Source organism: Tigriopus californicus, chromosome 12 (assembly GCF_007210705.1).
Source record: "Tigriopus californicus strain San Diego chromosome 12, Tcal_SD_v2.1, whole genome shotgun sequence".
NCBI lineage: Eukaryota > Metazoa > Arthropoda > Copepoda > Harpacticoida > Harpacticidae > Tigriopus > Tigriopus californicus.
The window spans coordinates 2,759,207-2,774,264 of NC_081451.1; the positions used below are offsets into that span (position 1 = coordinate 2,759,207).

The 15,058-nt window shown below is 43.4% G+C and overlaps 1 protein-coding gene and 1 long non-coding RNA gene across 2 annotated transcripts; both read left to right on the top strand.

Moving 5' to 3' along the window:
- The first annotated feature begins 948 nt into the window (after nt 1-948).
- On the top strand, nt 949-1,850 carry LOC131891698 (uncharacterized). Its single transcript, XR_009374453.1, has 3 exons — nt 949-1,072; nt 1,143-1,507; nt 1,571-1,850. It is a non-coding gene; the product is annotated as an uncharacterized LOC131891698 (long non-coding RNA).
- Nucleotides 1,851-11,881: 10,031 nt separating this feature from the next.
- On the top strand, nt 11,882-12,490 carry LOC131892185 (uncharacterized). Its single transcript, XM_059241968.1, has one exon. The coding sequence runs from the start codon at nt 11,882-11,884 to the stop codon at nt 12,488-12,490; it is 609 nt and encodes a 202-aa protein (XP_059097951.1).
- Nucleotides 12,491-15,058: the final 2,568 nt, after the last annotated feature.

Consider the following 15,058-nt stretch of genomic DNA (forward strand, 5'->3'; position numbering starts at 1 on the left):
CCATCTGAAACAAATTTTTGACAAAACAGACCATTCGTCCCACTTGTAACCCTGGAACTTGTAGGAGAGGACCAAACTGAGAACCAAAATATCAGTGAATCGCATTGAAATGCTTCAAAAATCGAAGTACAAAACCGTTCCTTGTCAAGCAAGGAAAATTTTTCTTTGACTTGAGAATGATGCATCAAATTTCCAAAGCCTCGACCTTTCGACGGCTTAAAGCATAGGCTTCTAACAAGGAAGCTTCTACGGCTTGACAACCTTGGTCTAGTACTGGTTTTCCATCATGACTTTTGCGGCATTGTTTCAAACCTTCAACAATCATTACTCCATCCAGGGTCCCGATCTTGACTCCTCAAAGCATTATGAAACAATATATTTGGAAAAATTATGTCAAGATCAAAAACTAATGCTAATTATTGAAAAATTTTGACACGAAGTTTTCAGTTGTCACGCGTTAGGACTGCTTGAAGCAAAAGAACAAAAAGCACAATTTCTTTAGAGAATTATAATCTTGATGGGGGGAAAACATAAAACATTGGTCATCTAAATCTTAGAAAAAGTAACGAGTAACGCCATCACATATTTTCTCAAGTATTGGTTGGGTAACGATTTCCTTTTTTGACCAAAGTAATTGTAACTGTAATTCGTTCCTTTTATTAAGCAACAACTAATGCCCTGGTAATTAAAGAAAAACAGTTCTTTCCAGGGCAAAAACATCACTAGAAAGTTGGTTTTAAGGGTCAAAACATTTTTTTTTACAGGATTTATTTTTCTCAAATGCAAAGTTATGGGTATGGTTTAAAGCAAAAAAGACACGTGAAAAGAAAACAGCTGGTTTCTTGGATGATCAACTTACCCGTCTCCTCTCGTCTCCTCTCATCTCACCCGTCTCATTTTTCATGGGTTGGATTCTTCCATTCAAAAAAATTGAGACACTTGCATGAGATGGGTAAGAGGGGGAAGTGAGACTCATGAGACGAGTAATGGCAACCTTTATAAGACGAGTGATTTGCTTGAGGATAACATATCCCTCTGGCCCCTCAATTTGTGGACGTGACAAATAATTCAGGTAATTGTTATAATAGGCTGCTTTAGAGGTTAAAGTACAATTCAAAAAGTACCTATATTGAATTTTCTAGTATGGCAGAGGCGTATTCCGGATTTGGTGATCTGGAAGAAGGTTGGTACCTTCTTAAGCTTGTCCAGGAACACAAGCTTGGAGAATTTGCTGGGCATCATGGACGGACTAGCAAGCAAACTCAAGCTATCTAGGAGGAGGAGGCAAATAAATTATCAGCTGTTTCTACCAAACCTTTCACCGGGGCTCAAATCCCGTTTCCTCTCTTCTTTCTTTCTCACCACTTACCAATACTCTTTATACGTCTCACCTGATGTCTTGAGTGGTTCTGTAATGATAATAATAATAATAATAATAAATCCAAACCAAATGGAGGAATAGGCTTATCGTGCAAGACGGAAATTTTTCCAAGCCAAGGCGACCATGGTATGATATTGCATAAGAATAATGATTGCAAGAATTGCCATATGGTATGAAAATAATTCTTAGTTTAAGACTGGCGGTGATCCCAAGCCCAAAGATGCCGAAATTGATCACTTGAGCCAAGAAATTGTCTGGAAATTGTCTGGAAGGACCTTTACCATACCCATCCCTTATGATTGTGGAGAGGGAGATAACTCTGGACGGGACAATTTGATGGATGAATGAGGGAGTGAAAGTAAGATTGCCCGCAATGAAGGAGCCAGCGGTGATGCTTTTGCATTGGAACCAGCTGGAGACTCTCCTAGCGTTCTCCCTGTGGTTCATGGTCCTACTAGCCTTTCTGTTTCCAGACGTGCCAATTCATCACGACGGAAACAGCGCACCCAAGAGACAGCAGCAGGGGAAGAGGTCCAGAACTTTGTAAGAACAGCCAAGGCATGCAGGGTGGAAGAATCTGAGAGCAAGAGAGAACTGTATAGGCTTTCCATCTTGGAAAAAGAGGCATCGCTCAAATCAATCAAGGTATTGCTCCAATCCCTCAAATGAAATAGTTCAGAGGTTAACTTTGTTAATATTTCCAGTGCAAGCGTGACATTGAAGAAAAACAATTGGAATTTGAGACCGAAAGGAAGACGTTGATGTCCATCCAACAAGAAGAGGCAACATTCAAGGCCAATATTTTCAAGCTTGAATTTACTGCCAAAAAGGTGGAGATTCAAAGAAAACTCAATTTGACTGATCAAGAATTGGAACAAACTTCTTTGCTGAGAAATTGTTTGCTTTCTTTGTTCCCCAATAATGATTGTTTGTTTCATTTTGTCTATTTGGCTTCACATTTCCTCTTCATTGCATTTATTTTACATTTGTTATATTTCTTCATTTTCTTCATCAGAATAAATCATGATTAAAAATATTCTGATATAACTTTTCGCCGCATCACGTCTGCTGCATTTCCCACACCCTCGTCTCCTAGTACGACATCAAACTGAAGGAGGTCAACTCGCTCACCATCTTCATCTGTTCCCTCAGGAGGGTCTTCATTGAAACTAATAGCGAAGTTGTGAGAAATGATGGATGTTGTAACAAGAGCCACATTATCCACCTTACTCCTCATGATGTACTAAGAAAAGAGACAAAAGATTTCAAAAATGGTATTCAAAAAATAGACGGGTCCAATATTTCAAGCGAATACGGAAATCTGTTCTTTAAGATCCCAAAGCAAGGCTCCACATTGAGTCGTGTACACTGATGGGCAAAATTGTATCGCCGGTCAGCTTCACTATTTGTGCGATCCTCACGGATTGGGGTCAGCAGGTACTTTGAGAGATGATAAGCCTAAAAAGAGAAGATTTTGATAAAGGTTTGAGAAATACTAATAATAAGATATGTATACCACCACCCTCTCTCCCAATTCCCTCCTCTTTCTTCAATACCCAATCCACCCCTATTCCTATAAACACTCTCCTCCCTAATATTCCTTGCCCCACCCCTATTCCTATAAACACTCTCCTCCCTAATATTCCTTGCCCCACCCCTATTCCCAAAATACATTCCTATTCAAATATAGCTGCCCAACCCATTCCTCAAACCCAACCATCCCCAATAGCTCATGCATTGCCTCCAGTAGAACGTAGCTTTGTTGATAAGAGGGATTTTTTACGGTTGGAGAGGATGGTCCAAGATCTTGTGAACTTGGTTCGTCAAAAGAGAGGCCCATAAAGGGGCTATATTTGAACGTGCATTGTCTGATTTCTAAAAAAGACAGCACAAAAGTTAAGATCTTAGAAGTACTAACCGTTTAAAGAGATATTTCATTCATCTCTATAACAGAAACCTGGCTTCGGACAAGGGTCTTAGATGAAGAACAAACCAATATTGGTTTCAACTTAGTTCGTTGTGGTAGGATACTGTCGGTTTGCTTGAAGGTTTTCTTTGAAGGGGACTTTAATTTTCCGGCTAGGGTTGTAGAGTGGGAGGCTAGTCCTGAGCCGGAGTGCTCTAGAGTAAAACCGGTCAAAAAGGTCGGTTTGGCTATGTTCAAGTTCAAAGATGAACATTGGCCGTTGATTATAGAAAGATTAGAAGAAATTGACCTGGTTTTAATTCTGAAACAGGAATCGTCCATAGATGCAGCCATTGATAAGTTAGTTTGAGTTTTAAGGAAGTTTGCTCCAGTTTAGCAATCTCTGAATGTGTTATGTGTTCCGATAGGTGGAACACGGACAAAAATTTCAAAATATAGAAAGACTTTGTTCAAAAAGAGTTGCAAACTAGCAAAAAGGTTGAAGAGCACCTCAAATCCAGTAATTGTGGCTAGTCTCCAAAAAAAGTTGGACGTAGTTCAGGGTAAGATTAAGGCCTCCATCGAATATGACCAATTATAAACTGAGAGTAAGGTGGTTCAGTCGAATCCGAAGGCATTTTTCTCTTATGCGAACTCTAAGAGAAAAATGAAACACTCTGTTGGGCCTTTTGAGGTTGATGGGGAAACCATTAGCAATGTAGAGACTATGGCTAACATGCTTGGAGATCAGTTCTCCAATGAGTTCAGCAGGTTTGCAAAAGGTCGAGCAAGTCCAAAGATGTTTCACTAGGAACATCACAGGATTGAGAGAGCTCTCATATTGGGAGAGGCTAAAAAAGTTGGGACTGTACAGTGTTCAGAGAAGGTACGAAAGGTATAGGATACTGTACGTCTTCAAAAGTATCCATGAGCTTTGTCCCAATCCAGGGTTTAGGGTCATAGCTGGTGACCGTAGAGGCTTAATGTGCGTTTTGAGAGCACCTTCAAGTCCTCGAGAATCCAGGCTAGTTCGAACAATGAAGTCCACATCTCTTCTTACTCGGGCTCCTTCATTGTTTAATTTGCTTCCCTCTGATATTTGCAGGGAATACGTAGGCCTTGTTGATCCGCTAGCATCTTTCAAGTCAGACTTGGACAAATTTTTAGATAGCATACCAGATCAACCCTACATTCAAGGACTAGCTCGGTCTGCCAACTCAAATTCGTTGGTAGACCAAATATCATATAAAAATTGAAATGCAATAAATAGACGAATTATAACCTTTCATTTTAATAGTACTGGGGATTACATTCCCTGTAGCGGTTAGAAAAGCCCGTGAAAAACCAAACCAAAAAAAAAAAAATTACAAACCTGATCGCCCAAGACAAATCGCGGCCAACGCGGATCAAAGCTTTGTTCCAAAATACTGTGGAGTGGACTCTCTCGAAATATTCTGGAGTCGTGGGCAGATCCTGGAAACCAGCAGGTGAAAAATCGGATCCTATACCTGCTGTTGCACATTGCCATCAGGTTGTTAAACCCCTTTCTAAACACAAATACAATTTGATTAGAAAGTATCCTGAACCCAACAGTAAGTATCAACAACCTGCATTGGAAAACCTTGACATCGCCATATATATTTGAGGGACAAACGATATCAAAATGGGATCCGTCAATGAGACCTCTAACGCATGGATATTGGTATTGCGTGAAGATGTCTTGAGCAATTTCATCCTCTTCCTCTCGTGAAGGCAACCTCACAAAATCATGTCTTCTACGAGCTATTGCATGGGCCACGGTGTTTGTTGTGGTGCAAACCGCACTTGGGCTTCTCAAGACATACCATTGAATTCCAACACTGCGGTGAAATCCATTTGTCTGCAGAAACTCCAAAGTGATGAGCAATTTCTCAAGAGGCATAATTGTGGTGGACCAATTGTCACGTTGAAGATTCAGCTCTTCTTGGAAAATATCCACCAATCAAAGGATGTTATCCTTGGAAAAGCCAAATATGTTGCGGAATTTGATGTCAGTTAGCTCATTCCTTGGGGACGCCCGTTGTTCATGGACATGGCGACGTGGTATTTGGATGCCGTCACCTGCATTAACAATACGTATATCCAGCTTTTATTTACCAACAAAGCTTGACCAATTGCAGAGCTGATCACGGCTGGCCACGTGCTCTGATTGGTCGGATGACCAATCTGACTGATCCAAGAATGGCTTGGCAATCCTCTCCTTTCACTCGTCTCCAAAACGAGGGGTGAGACGAGTGAAACGGGTGAGACGAGAAGACTGAGACGAGTGGAGAGAAGACGACCCTATGGAAGAATCCAGCTCAAGTCTAGAGCTGGATTATTCGTTGATCAGCTTACCCCTCTCGTCTCACCATTGAGACGACTGCCACAGTGGTTCAAAAGCCTTTTGAAGTCAATCAGAAGTATTCAAACAAATCTTGGTCACTATTCGCCATATGAGCGTTAAATTTGAGCCATAATTCAATAAATCAATAAGGTCAAAATTACTTGTTATGGTTTTTGCGAGGTAGGAGACAGTTAAGATGGATTTGCGTATTTCTCTCAATACTTGATAAGGCATTTTGACCACTGTGGTGAGACGGGTGAGACAAGAGGAGAGTAGATGACCGTATCCAAGAATCCCACTTAGAACGCTATTCACTCTGGTGGCTTCACCAACACGCTGGGAGAAATTACGCAAGATTGCAAATTCTTCCACTTTTTTGAACGACTGAGATGTTGATTTCGAAATGGGAATATACCCATCGGGACTAGCCTCCCACTCTACAATGCTAGCAGGAAAATCAAAGTCCCATTCAAAGAAAACCTTCGAGCAAGCTGCCTCATCCAACTCATTTCCAGTGAATGGGAGAGCTGACATAAAAGAGCTTGTTGAACCAGAAGGGGGCCTATACATTGTTACAATAAGGGCCCTTATTTGCAACGTCACATGGCCCAAAGAAAGCGGGAAGAGGCACGGTAGATTGCTACATAAACTGCTCTTGCCTAGCCTGGAACGCAATTTCTTTTCCGGACATTTTGTGACGCGAGGCACTAATTGAAAATAAGATTTTGATAGAATTAAGCTGGATTCTTGGTTGCTCAGCTTACTCTTCTCGTCTCGTCTCCTCTCATCTCACCCGTCTCATTTTTCATGGTTTGGATTCTTGGACAGAAAAAATAAGACACTTGCATGAGACGGGTGAGACAACTGCCTGAGACGAATGAGACTCCTGAGACGACTAATGGCAACCTTTAAAAGACGAGTGATTTGCTTGAGAATGACATAATTTTCTGGCCCTTCAATTTGTGGACAAGACAAGGTACACAGGTAATTGATATTTCAGGTTTTTTTTTCAAGTTGAATTCAACAAGGCTATTGAAATTTCTAGTATGGCGGACGCGTATTCTGGATTTGGTGATTCGGAAAAAGGGCGGTAAGTCCTTAAGCTTGTCCAAGAACACAAGCTTGAAGAATTTGCTGGGAATCACGGGCGAACTAGCAAACAAACTCAAGCTATTTAGGAGGAGGTGGCAAATAAATTCTCAGCAGTGTCCAGTAAACCTTTCACCGGGCCTCAAATCCAAACCAAATGGAGAAATATGGCTTATCATGCAAGAAGGAAATATTCCCAAGCTAAGTCGACCATGGTATGATGTTGCATAAGAAATAATTGCAAGAATCGACATGTAGTTTAAAAAGTCTTCTTCAGTTTAAGACTGGCGAAATCGATGATTTGAGCCAAGAAATAGTCGACGCTACTGGGAGGACCTTTACCATACCCAATCCTTATGATTGTGGAGAGGGAGAGAACTCTGGACGGGACAATTCGTTAGATGAACAAGGGCGCGCAAGGGAGATTGTCCACCATTGAGGAGCCAGCAGTGATGCTCTTGCATTGCAACCAGTTGGAGATTCTCCTGGCATTCTCCCAGTGGTTGATGGTCCACCGAGCCCTTCTGTACCTGGACGTGCCAATGCATCGCGACGAAAACCTCGCACCCAAGAGACAACAGCTGGGGAAGAGGTCCAGAACTTTGTAAGAACAGCCAAGGCATGCAGGGTGGAAAGCGAGAACTCTTAAGGCTTTCCATCTTGGAAAAAGAGGCGTCTCTCAAATCACTCAAGGCATTGAGTGCCTTGACTACAAAACTAAGTTGAAACCAACAGCCTTTTTGTTCATCAGGACAAGGCTGCTTCCGGTAAATAAGACAGACTGTTTTCTCTACAACTGTCTTTTCCTGCTCTATTTCAAGAGGATCTACTACTTCAACCTATACATTGGTCAAATCAGTCGACTTCTCAACCACTGGGCAAGACTGTTATTCAAGCAGCACCCTGGTTTGATTGACCTAAACAACTAAAGCCTCTGTGATGAACGGCTTATTGACTTCGGAAGGATCCTTCCTTGCTAGTACCAAGTCCAAACACTTTTTTCCTCTTTGCTGATTTTTCCATAAATAGATTCCGCCATGAATGCAGAGGACCTATCAATGAGCACCAAAATTAAGAGACCAAGGAAAAGAAGAAAACTGAAAGGGTATGCAATCTTGTCCTGAGATACAGGACAACGAAGCAAACTAGGAATGAATTACTCATATGGGACTCCTAAAACTTTGCTGGCATGTGATTCAAACTAAGTTCTGGTGGGATGTCCCTGACAACCTCTGGTTCATTGGATAGCCATTTGTGCGTTTTCATGCTGGCCATATTGAAAAGAGCAAATATGTTGTCAGCCAGCCTTTTGGCACTTGCCGTGTCCGAAGACCCAGTGGCAAGGTCGTCAACATTCATCCGTTTAACAGCCCTTGCAGCTAATGGGTACGTTTCTTGAATTCTTTTGGCAAGTCCCTGAACAACCCAAATGGCCTGAAAAGGCGAGGACACTACCCCAAAAGTAAGTGGTAACATATGAAGTAATTTGGTGGATCCATTTGGTGAAGGTGTCCACATGAATCTTAAGTAATCATTGTCATTTTCAATGCCAGTCTAAGATGGCCTGCACTTTAGCTTTGTCACCGGCATCATTGAAAACATATGTGGCAACCGAGATGCACAAATCTCGGTGAGAAGATTTGTAGGTCGGATATGATGTTACATGTTGAGAAGACGGCAGTGCCAAAGGAGCATCCTTATTGGTGGCCAAGGCCGACATTGTCGAGGGTTCGGGTGTGGTGTCACATATGAATTTGCAGTGCATTTTATTGTGCACTCGCTCATCAATGTAATCCCGATCCTCCTCCTTGGACGTGTGGAGAAAAACCTCCATGGCACACTGATTTAGTTTGCCAAGAGCATCCTTTGCAGAGGTTAAAATCCGCCCCAAACTGGCGGTCGTAGCTGATTGATCGGAGTCATCCGATTTGGAGGCATCACTATGGTTGACTAACGTTGTAGCCTTTTGAAGGAACCTGGTGTAGCCCCCTTGGGCATACTAACGCCTTTTGCTTCAGCTCCCCAAGTGCGACCAAAGGTACACTGGGTGTGGACTTGGACTCCATTTTTCGCTGAAGTAAAATATTCAACTTATTTTTGTTGTGAGGCCTTCGACCCATATGCAAGAGCCTGGACAGTAAGACTGTTTTTTCTTTGTTCTTCCAAATATGCTGAATCATACGACGCCACAATTTTATTGGCTTATTGTGGCAAAGTTGGTTGAAGGATAAGGCTTGGTGTAACAAACAAAGAGCTTGAGGTCAAAAAATACGACCCCTTAAAAGCTTCCCCTCAATCCCATGATTAGGGTGAGGTTCAGGTGTGGCTTGGCAACAAATGTTGAAGCCATTTGTCTTGGATTTTAGGGATGGTAACGAGGAACATAAAGATGCGACTCATTCTCTGTGCTAGTGTCACACACTGTTCGCAATATGTAGAGATGGTCACCAAAAACAGACCCCCTGAGTGACTCAAAGGACCATGTACAGAGCGTCAGTCGACGAGCCCAAGAAAACACGTCTGGACGTTTGTAGCGGGTTGAAGCAACTGCTGCATTAGTGGAAAAACTATCGACAACACTGAGAGAAATCTAACTACAAATACATTGTACAAATATAGATGATCAATAAATAACCGTTTCCGATACTCGGAACAGGGTGAAAATGGGGCTCAAGGTAAAGTTTTCGTCCATGTGGTGGAAACACAACTGAAACGCAAGGAACATGTCTGTGTTACCTTGATTAAGGTGCAATAATGTCGCCAACATTCAAGCACATTGTTGGGCGATTGAAACGAAATTCCGAATGCCTCAAACGAAATTTGGCGTCTTGTAATTAGCTATAGAATCGTTCGATCTATCCATTGGATTAAGGATGGTAGGCAGAGGTGTGATGCAGTTGCACTCCAAGCATTTTGGATAACTCTGCAGAATGGAGGTGAATTGGGCTCCTTTATCAGTGATAATGGTTTCAGGTAAACCAAACCGACAAATCCAACCAAAGAGGAGGCCCCCGTGCATGATAAAGCCAAGATATCGGCCATGGAAATGGCTTTCCGCCACCTGGTAAATTGGTCGATGATGGTCATGACGTATCGTTGACCTTGAAACATTTCTAAAGGCCCAACAATGTCCAAATGAATCACCTGAAAGCGTTCTGATGGCACCTTCATGTGCGCAATGGGAGCTCAGGTATAGTGGGTGATTGTAGCTTGTTGGCAATCCATACATTCGCTGGTCCATCGGGTGACGTCTTGATTCATTCTGTGCCAAACAAAATGCCAATGGAGGAATTGCCGACCAGCCCGAGCCCAGGATGGGCGGTGGCGTTGATGGATTCAATGACTGTTCTTCTCAAGGCGCTAGGCACCCAAGGCCAAAGAAGTGGTAAGACTACTGATGGGATCAAATAAATCATTACAGGAGGTGGCGACTAGGGCTACCAATTTACATTTTCAGTGGCATGTGACAGACGTAGCGTAAGATTGGAAACCCGCTAGGTAGTCAAAAAAGTAATCCTGATTTTTCTTCGTTCAAACCAGCGTTACATTTTTGGTCAAACCTAACTCTGTACGTTACGTTGGAAACGGCTGATGTTTTTGACTTTCCTAGCTTTTTAGCACTCCTTATTTTGAAATTTATTTGATCCCATGACTATTAAGCACGTAAAAGAAGTTTTAAAGTTTTTAAGGTCAAACCTTTGATGATCAAGTGGCTGCTTAACTCGTTTACCACGAGTGACTAGATTTGTTCCAAACAACTTACTAGATAAACATGCACATAAAAGGTAAATGAATAGATGACTAGAGTAGATTGATTTGGTGACTAGGAGGATTGACTAGATGTTGTTGATGTGACTACAATCCTTCCTCCATCTGGGTCACCATGTCCACCTGTCCTCCCCAACCATCCAGGCATTGATGTCTCCTCTAGCACCTTGGACACCCCACGGTCGACCCGGCCCAGTCACCGCTGCATCCACGTACAGTGCTGTAGTCTTGCGAGCTCCCCCTCTTTTGCTTCCTGTTCAAATCACTGAAAGAAGTGACCCTCAGGTTCGTCTTCCCTTCGGCCGTCCCCCTGAGGAGCTCCCCGTGGTCTCACATTTCTCGTCGACATGATCTTTGTCACAGCATTTCCCGTTCTTTGTGCCGCCTTCTTTACATATCAAACAGGTAATTCGACTGCCATTCCCCTTAAACCTTCAAAAAAGGGTGGCGTGTCCCGCGATGGGCGTGGCAGTCACCCCCTACTGCGCCATAAAAGACGGCCAAGAACGCATACAAGTAATCACTTGTTTTTAGCCTCGAATAAGAATCTTTATTGATCCCTGATATTGGAATATCTCCTTCCTTTGTCACGCAACCTCTCATTCAGATACTCTTCTAGACTTGATTATTCGAACTAGCCAGGATTGTGGAGGGCTAGAAGGTGCTCTCAAATTGCACGTTAAGCCTCTACGGTCACTACAATTGACCCTAAATCCTGGGTTGGGACAAAGCTCATGAATGCTTTTGAAAACTTACAATATCAAATGCGTTTCGTAAAACGTTACCTTCCGGGAACCGAGGTTTGAGCCCACAACAATTATGGGGAAGTTTGTTGCCTTGTTTGCGCTGCCCCTTAGACCGCTCAACTACACCATACATTTGTCCAAGGATATACATCCGGATTTTTTTAAGTGTGTGGACAATGTGGAGGCCTCGATCTTGCCAAAAAAGAGGCTGTTCTGAAAATGTGTCTTATCTATATCCTTTGGGTTGGAGCCCAAGATGTCATACGACCAAATGAGCCCTCCATCATATGTGTCAAGAGTGTGGCAAACGAGGTCATAAAAGGTTTAACCCTACAAACTTCAAAACTTCTTCGATTATTTCTTGCCTTTGGGACTTTTTGCGTGCTTTATGAAATCATTATCGTGAAACATCATGATGAAACAGTAATCGTCAAGAACCCTAGACCATGATGTTGATGTTTCGTCCTTCTTTCTTTTATTGTCATTTATGTCAGTGCTGCCAGGTCGCTACAGGCTAACAACGCCAGAGGACCCCCCAAAAGCGCCAATTCAAGAAATTCACCGCCAAATATTTATCTTAAAAAAACGCCAGAAAAACAATTTCATTTTGATAACTTTCGTGTGCGATGGAGGCCAAAAGGATTGAAGTGGCTGCCCTCATCCGCGCCGGGCACTCCACCAAGGCCATTATAGCCTTGGCCAATGTGAGCAAGGCCACTGTCTGCCGCACCAGGAATCGTCTGGCAGTTGGAGACGACCTCAAGGACAAGCCCAAGAGTGGAAGGCCAACCAAGTTGACCCCAGAGGCCGTGATGAATGCCTTCAAGGCCAAGCCGGACATGCCCATGTCCATGATGACCAAGAAGAAAGGCGTGAGCACCTCCACGGTGTCCAAGGTGGTCAAGTCCGCTGGAGGAAAGTCCCTGAGGGAAGTTGAATGGCCTCTCCTCAGCAAAGGTCATCAAGAAGTCCGTGTACAGCGTTGTGGACGCCTTCTGAATGACCTCAAACATCACGGCGATTGGGTCATCTTCTTCTTGGACGAAAATACCTTCACGGTCGATCCGGTCTTCAACAAACAAAATGACCGCATCATCTGCTTCAGCAAGGACCAGGCCAGCATCCGCAACGTGACCAAGACCAAAATTCCGGCCAGTGTGATGATGCTGGGGGTGGTGGCCTCGACCGGGGACAAGATGGCAGTAACTCTCTCATATGAACTGTGGTGTGGGTAAGATCGGGAAGAAAAGAACCGAGCTGGTTTGGTAACCCAAGGAAGGATCTCAACTCTGTTACGAAATCGGGTTATGGAAAATATTTAATAGGAGCAATCTTAGCTGGGTCAGGGCGAATACCATCGGGGCTTACAATGAAACCCCCAAATTTTATAACCTGACCCACAGCCAATTTCTGAAGAGAAAGTTTGATTCTAAACGCACTACATTGGTCGAACACAATTCACAGACGAGAGTAAAGCTCTTCTTCAGCCGGAGCCTCGACCAATATATCGTCTACTATCTTCATCAGCCACGGAAGACCGGCAGCAGCAGCATCGGTTCGAATGTGAAAGTGGTCTGAGCGGGAGTTGAGGCCCATTGGTACTGCAGTATACCGATGTTTGCCTTGAGGGAGGAAGAAAGCTGTAAGAAATAAAGACTCCTCATCCAAAGGCACTTGGAAATAACCATGTATGGCATCCAATTTCGCAAACCATCGCAAACCTGAATGCACCTGACGCACAAGATCAGGGGTAGAATTCAATGGGTGGCCTCACTGCCTTATTGAGAACGCGGTAATCCGTAACAAGTCATACCTTATTGGTTCCAGGTTTTCCAACAAAATGTGCTGGTGAAGTCCAAGTAGTAGGTTCTGGACAAGGAACAATAACAACAACGGAGAGTAGTTCGTCCGTTAATTTGTCTGCTGGTGCTTGAAAATGAATGGGGACCTGCTGAGCTGTTGTAACTTGACACAGTCGCACTTGAATGTAGGGTCCAATTCAACAGTCATCGGTTTCCCTTTTATTGTGCCAGAGGCATCACCTAAGGAGGAGCACAAAACAACAGTATAATCCGCCTTGATGGAGTCCAATGTATCATTAGGCATCAAGGAAACGGCATCCACAAAAACGTCAGGCTGCAAAACATCCGCAAAACGTGAAACCACTTCTTTATGATCCGTTGCACAATCAAAAAATTCATCCCCATCCCCATCATCATTGCTCACAAGTGCCTCAGCTAGTGACGTAGAGACAGACGGAAAAGCAGTTGGTAAAGGTTCAGCGCCAAAAGGTCTTGCCAACTGATGAGTGGGGTTCCTGACAAGTCAGGCAATATGACTGCGTGAATAAGTGCCTCTGAGCATCCGGCGGCAGAGGCATGAAAAGAGACCGTGCCCGCATTATGGAGATGTGATCCAATTGCAGCCAAAAGACGGGTTCGAAATGGCATGGATAACGCCTGGGGGTAATGAATGATCATGAATTACCGTGCGAGCGGCTCCTGTATCCGCAATAGCGTCCAAGGTAATCACTGGACCTGTTGGGAAACAATACAGCAAAGAGACCCGCGGAGGAGAAGGAGCTGAGATGGATATGGCTGATAGACGAGCTGAACTAGGGCTATGAGCCCGCAAATGAGAAGGTGTCACATCACGGAACTGACGTGCATTTTGATTTTGACGAGGAGAGCGACCACGGTCTTGATCACGGCGAGGGGAGTGACCATGCACCCATCCTGTATTTTGGCGAGCACGGCAGACGCAAGCAATATGTACTCCTTTACCGCAAACATGATAAGTGACGTCAAGAACCGGACATTTGTTTCGCGAATGATCAGAGAGGCCGCAACCTTCACAAATAGGAGCAATGGCAAATACGTACATCTTGACAATCCTCAACGGCAAGTAGTGGCGCGGAAAAGGAAGTTGCTGTAGTTATTGCCGTGGTTTGAAGTTGACGAGTAGACTCATATGCAGTTCCAGCACACAGTTTTCAATTTGCCTAAAAAAAAGATCTCATGATGCTCTCAATGTGTGAGGTTGAAAGATACAGAAGGAGCGGTTAAGCGGAAAATAGTGGAATAGACGAGTCTTTCGTGAATCCAAAATCCTTGTGTCTATTCTCTTCAGCTGAGGTTACCAAGCCCGAGCAATACCGTGCATCAATTTCATATATAGAGACAGATAACATATACGAATTCTACACAATGAAAACGAGCCCCAAAGTTGAAAAGCTTATAACCAGCGGCCTTCAAACAAGACAGATTTTCATTAGGTACTCGATAATTTTAGAGCTTTTTTCGATTTTAAGATAACAACATGTTTTCGAAAAGTCCCGCCATTTTCTATTAAGAAACGTGTAGACTTCCAGCGGCCTAATTCAGAAAGTGACCAAATTTATTGTTAGTATGCCACATGTGGTTTGTGATTGCCTTTCATTTTTAAGTTCTCCGTAACTTTTGGAAACTTTGCCGATGGGTGGAAGGTTTCGGAAACGGGAAAGTTTATCTATATACATTAGGAATGATGCAAAACCAAGCTTTGTAGAAGATGGAGGCGTGGCCTCAATGAGGACGGAGGACGAAGAAGAGACATGGGTGATGGAAACGAGAACAAGTGTGTGTGTGTATTTTTCGTATCAGCTGAGAGAGGGAAAATGTACGCTGCATTATACATAAGGCGCCACGTATACACAGCATTATATATAAGCAATACTACACCTCCCCCCTAAATTTTGAGTCCGCGATAATTATAACAGCTTGTCAGCTGACGCCTTGAATGGCGGACGTGCTCTTTTACCCCTC

Bases quoted from the DNA above. Each gene is read 5' to 3' on its own strand.
- LOC131892185 (XM_059241968.1), top strand. From the start codon at position 11,882: ATGGAGGCCAAAAGGATTGAAGTGGCTGCCCTCATCCGCGCCGGGCAC.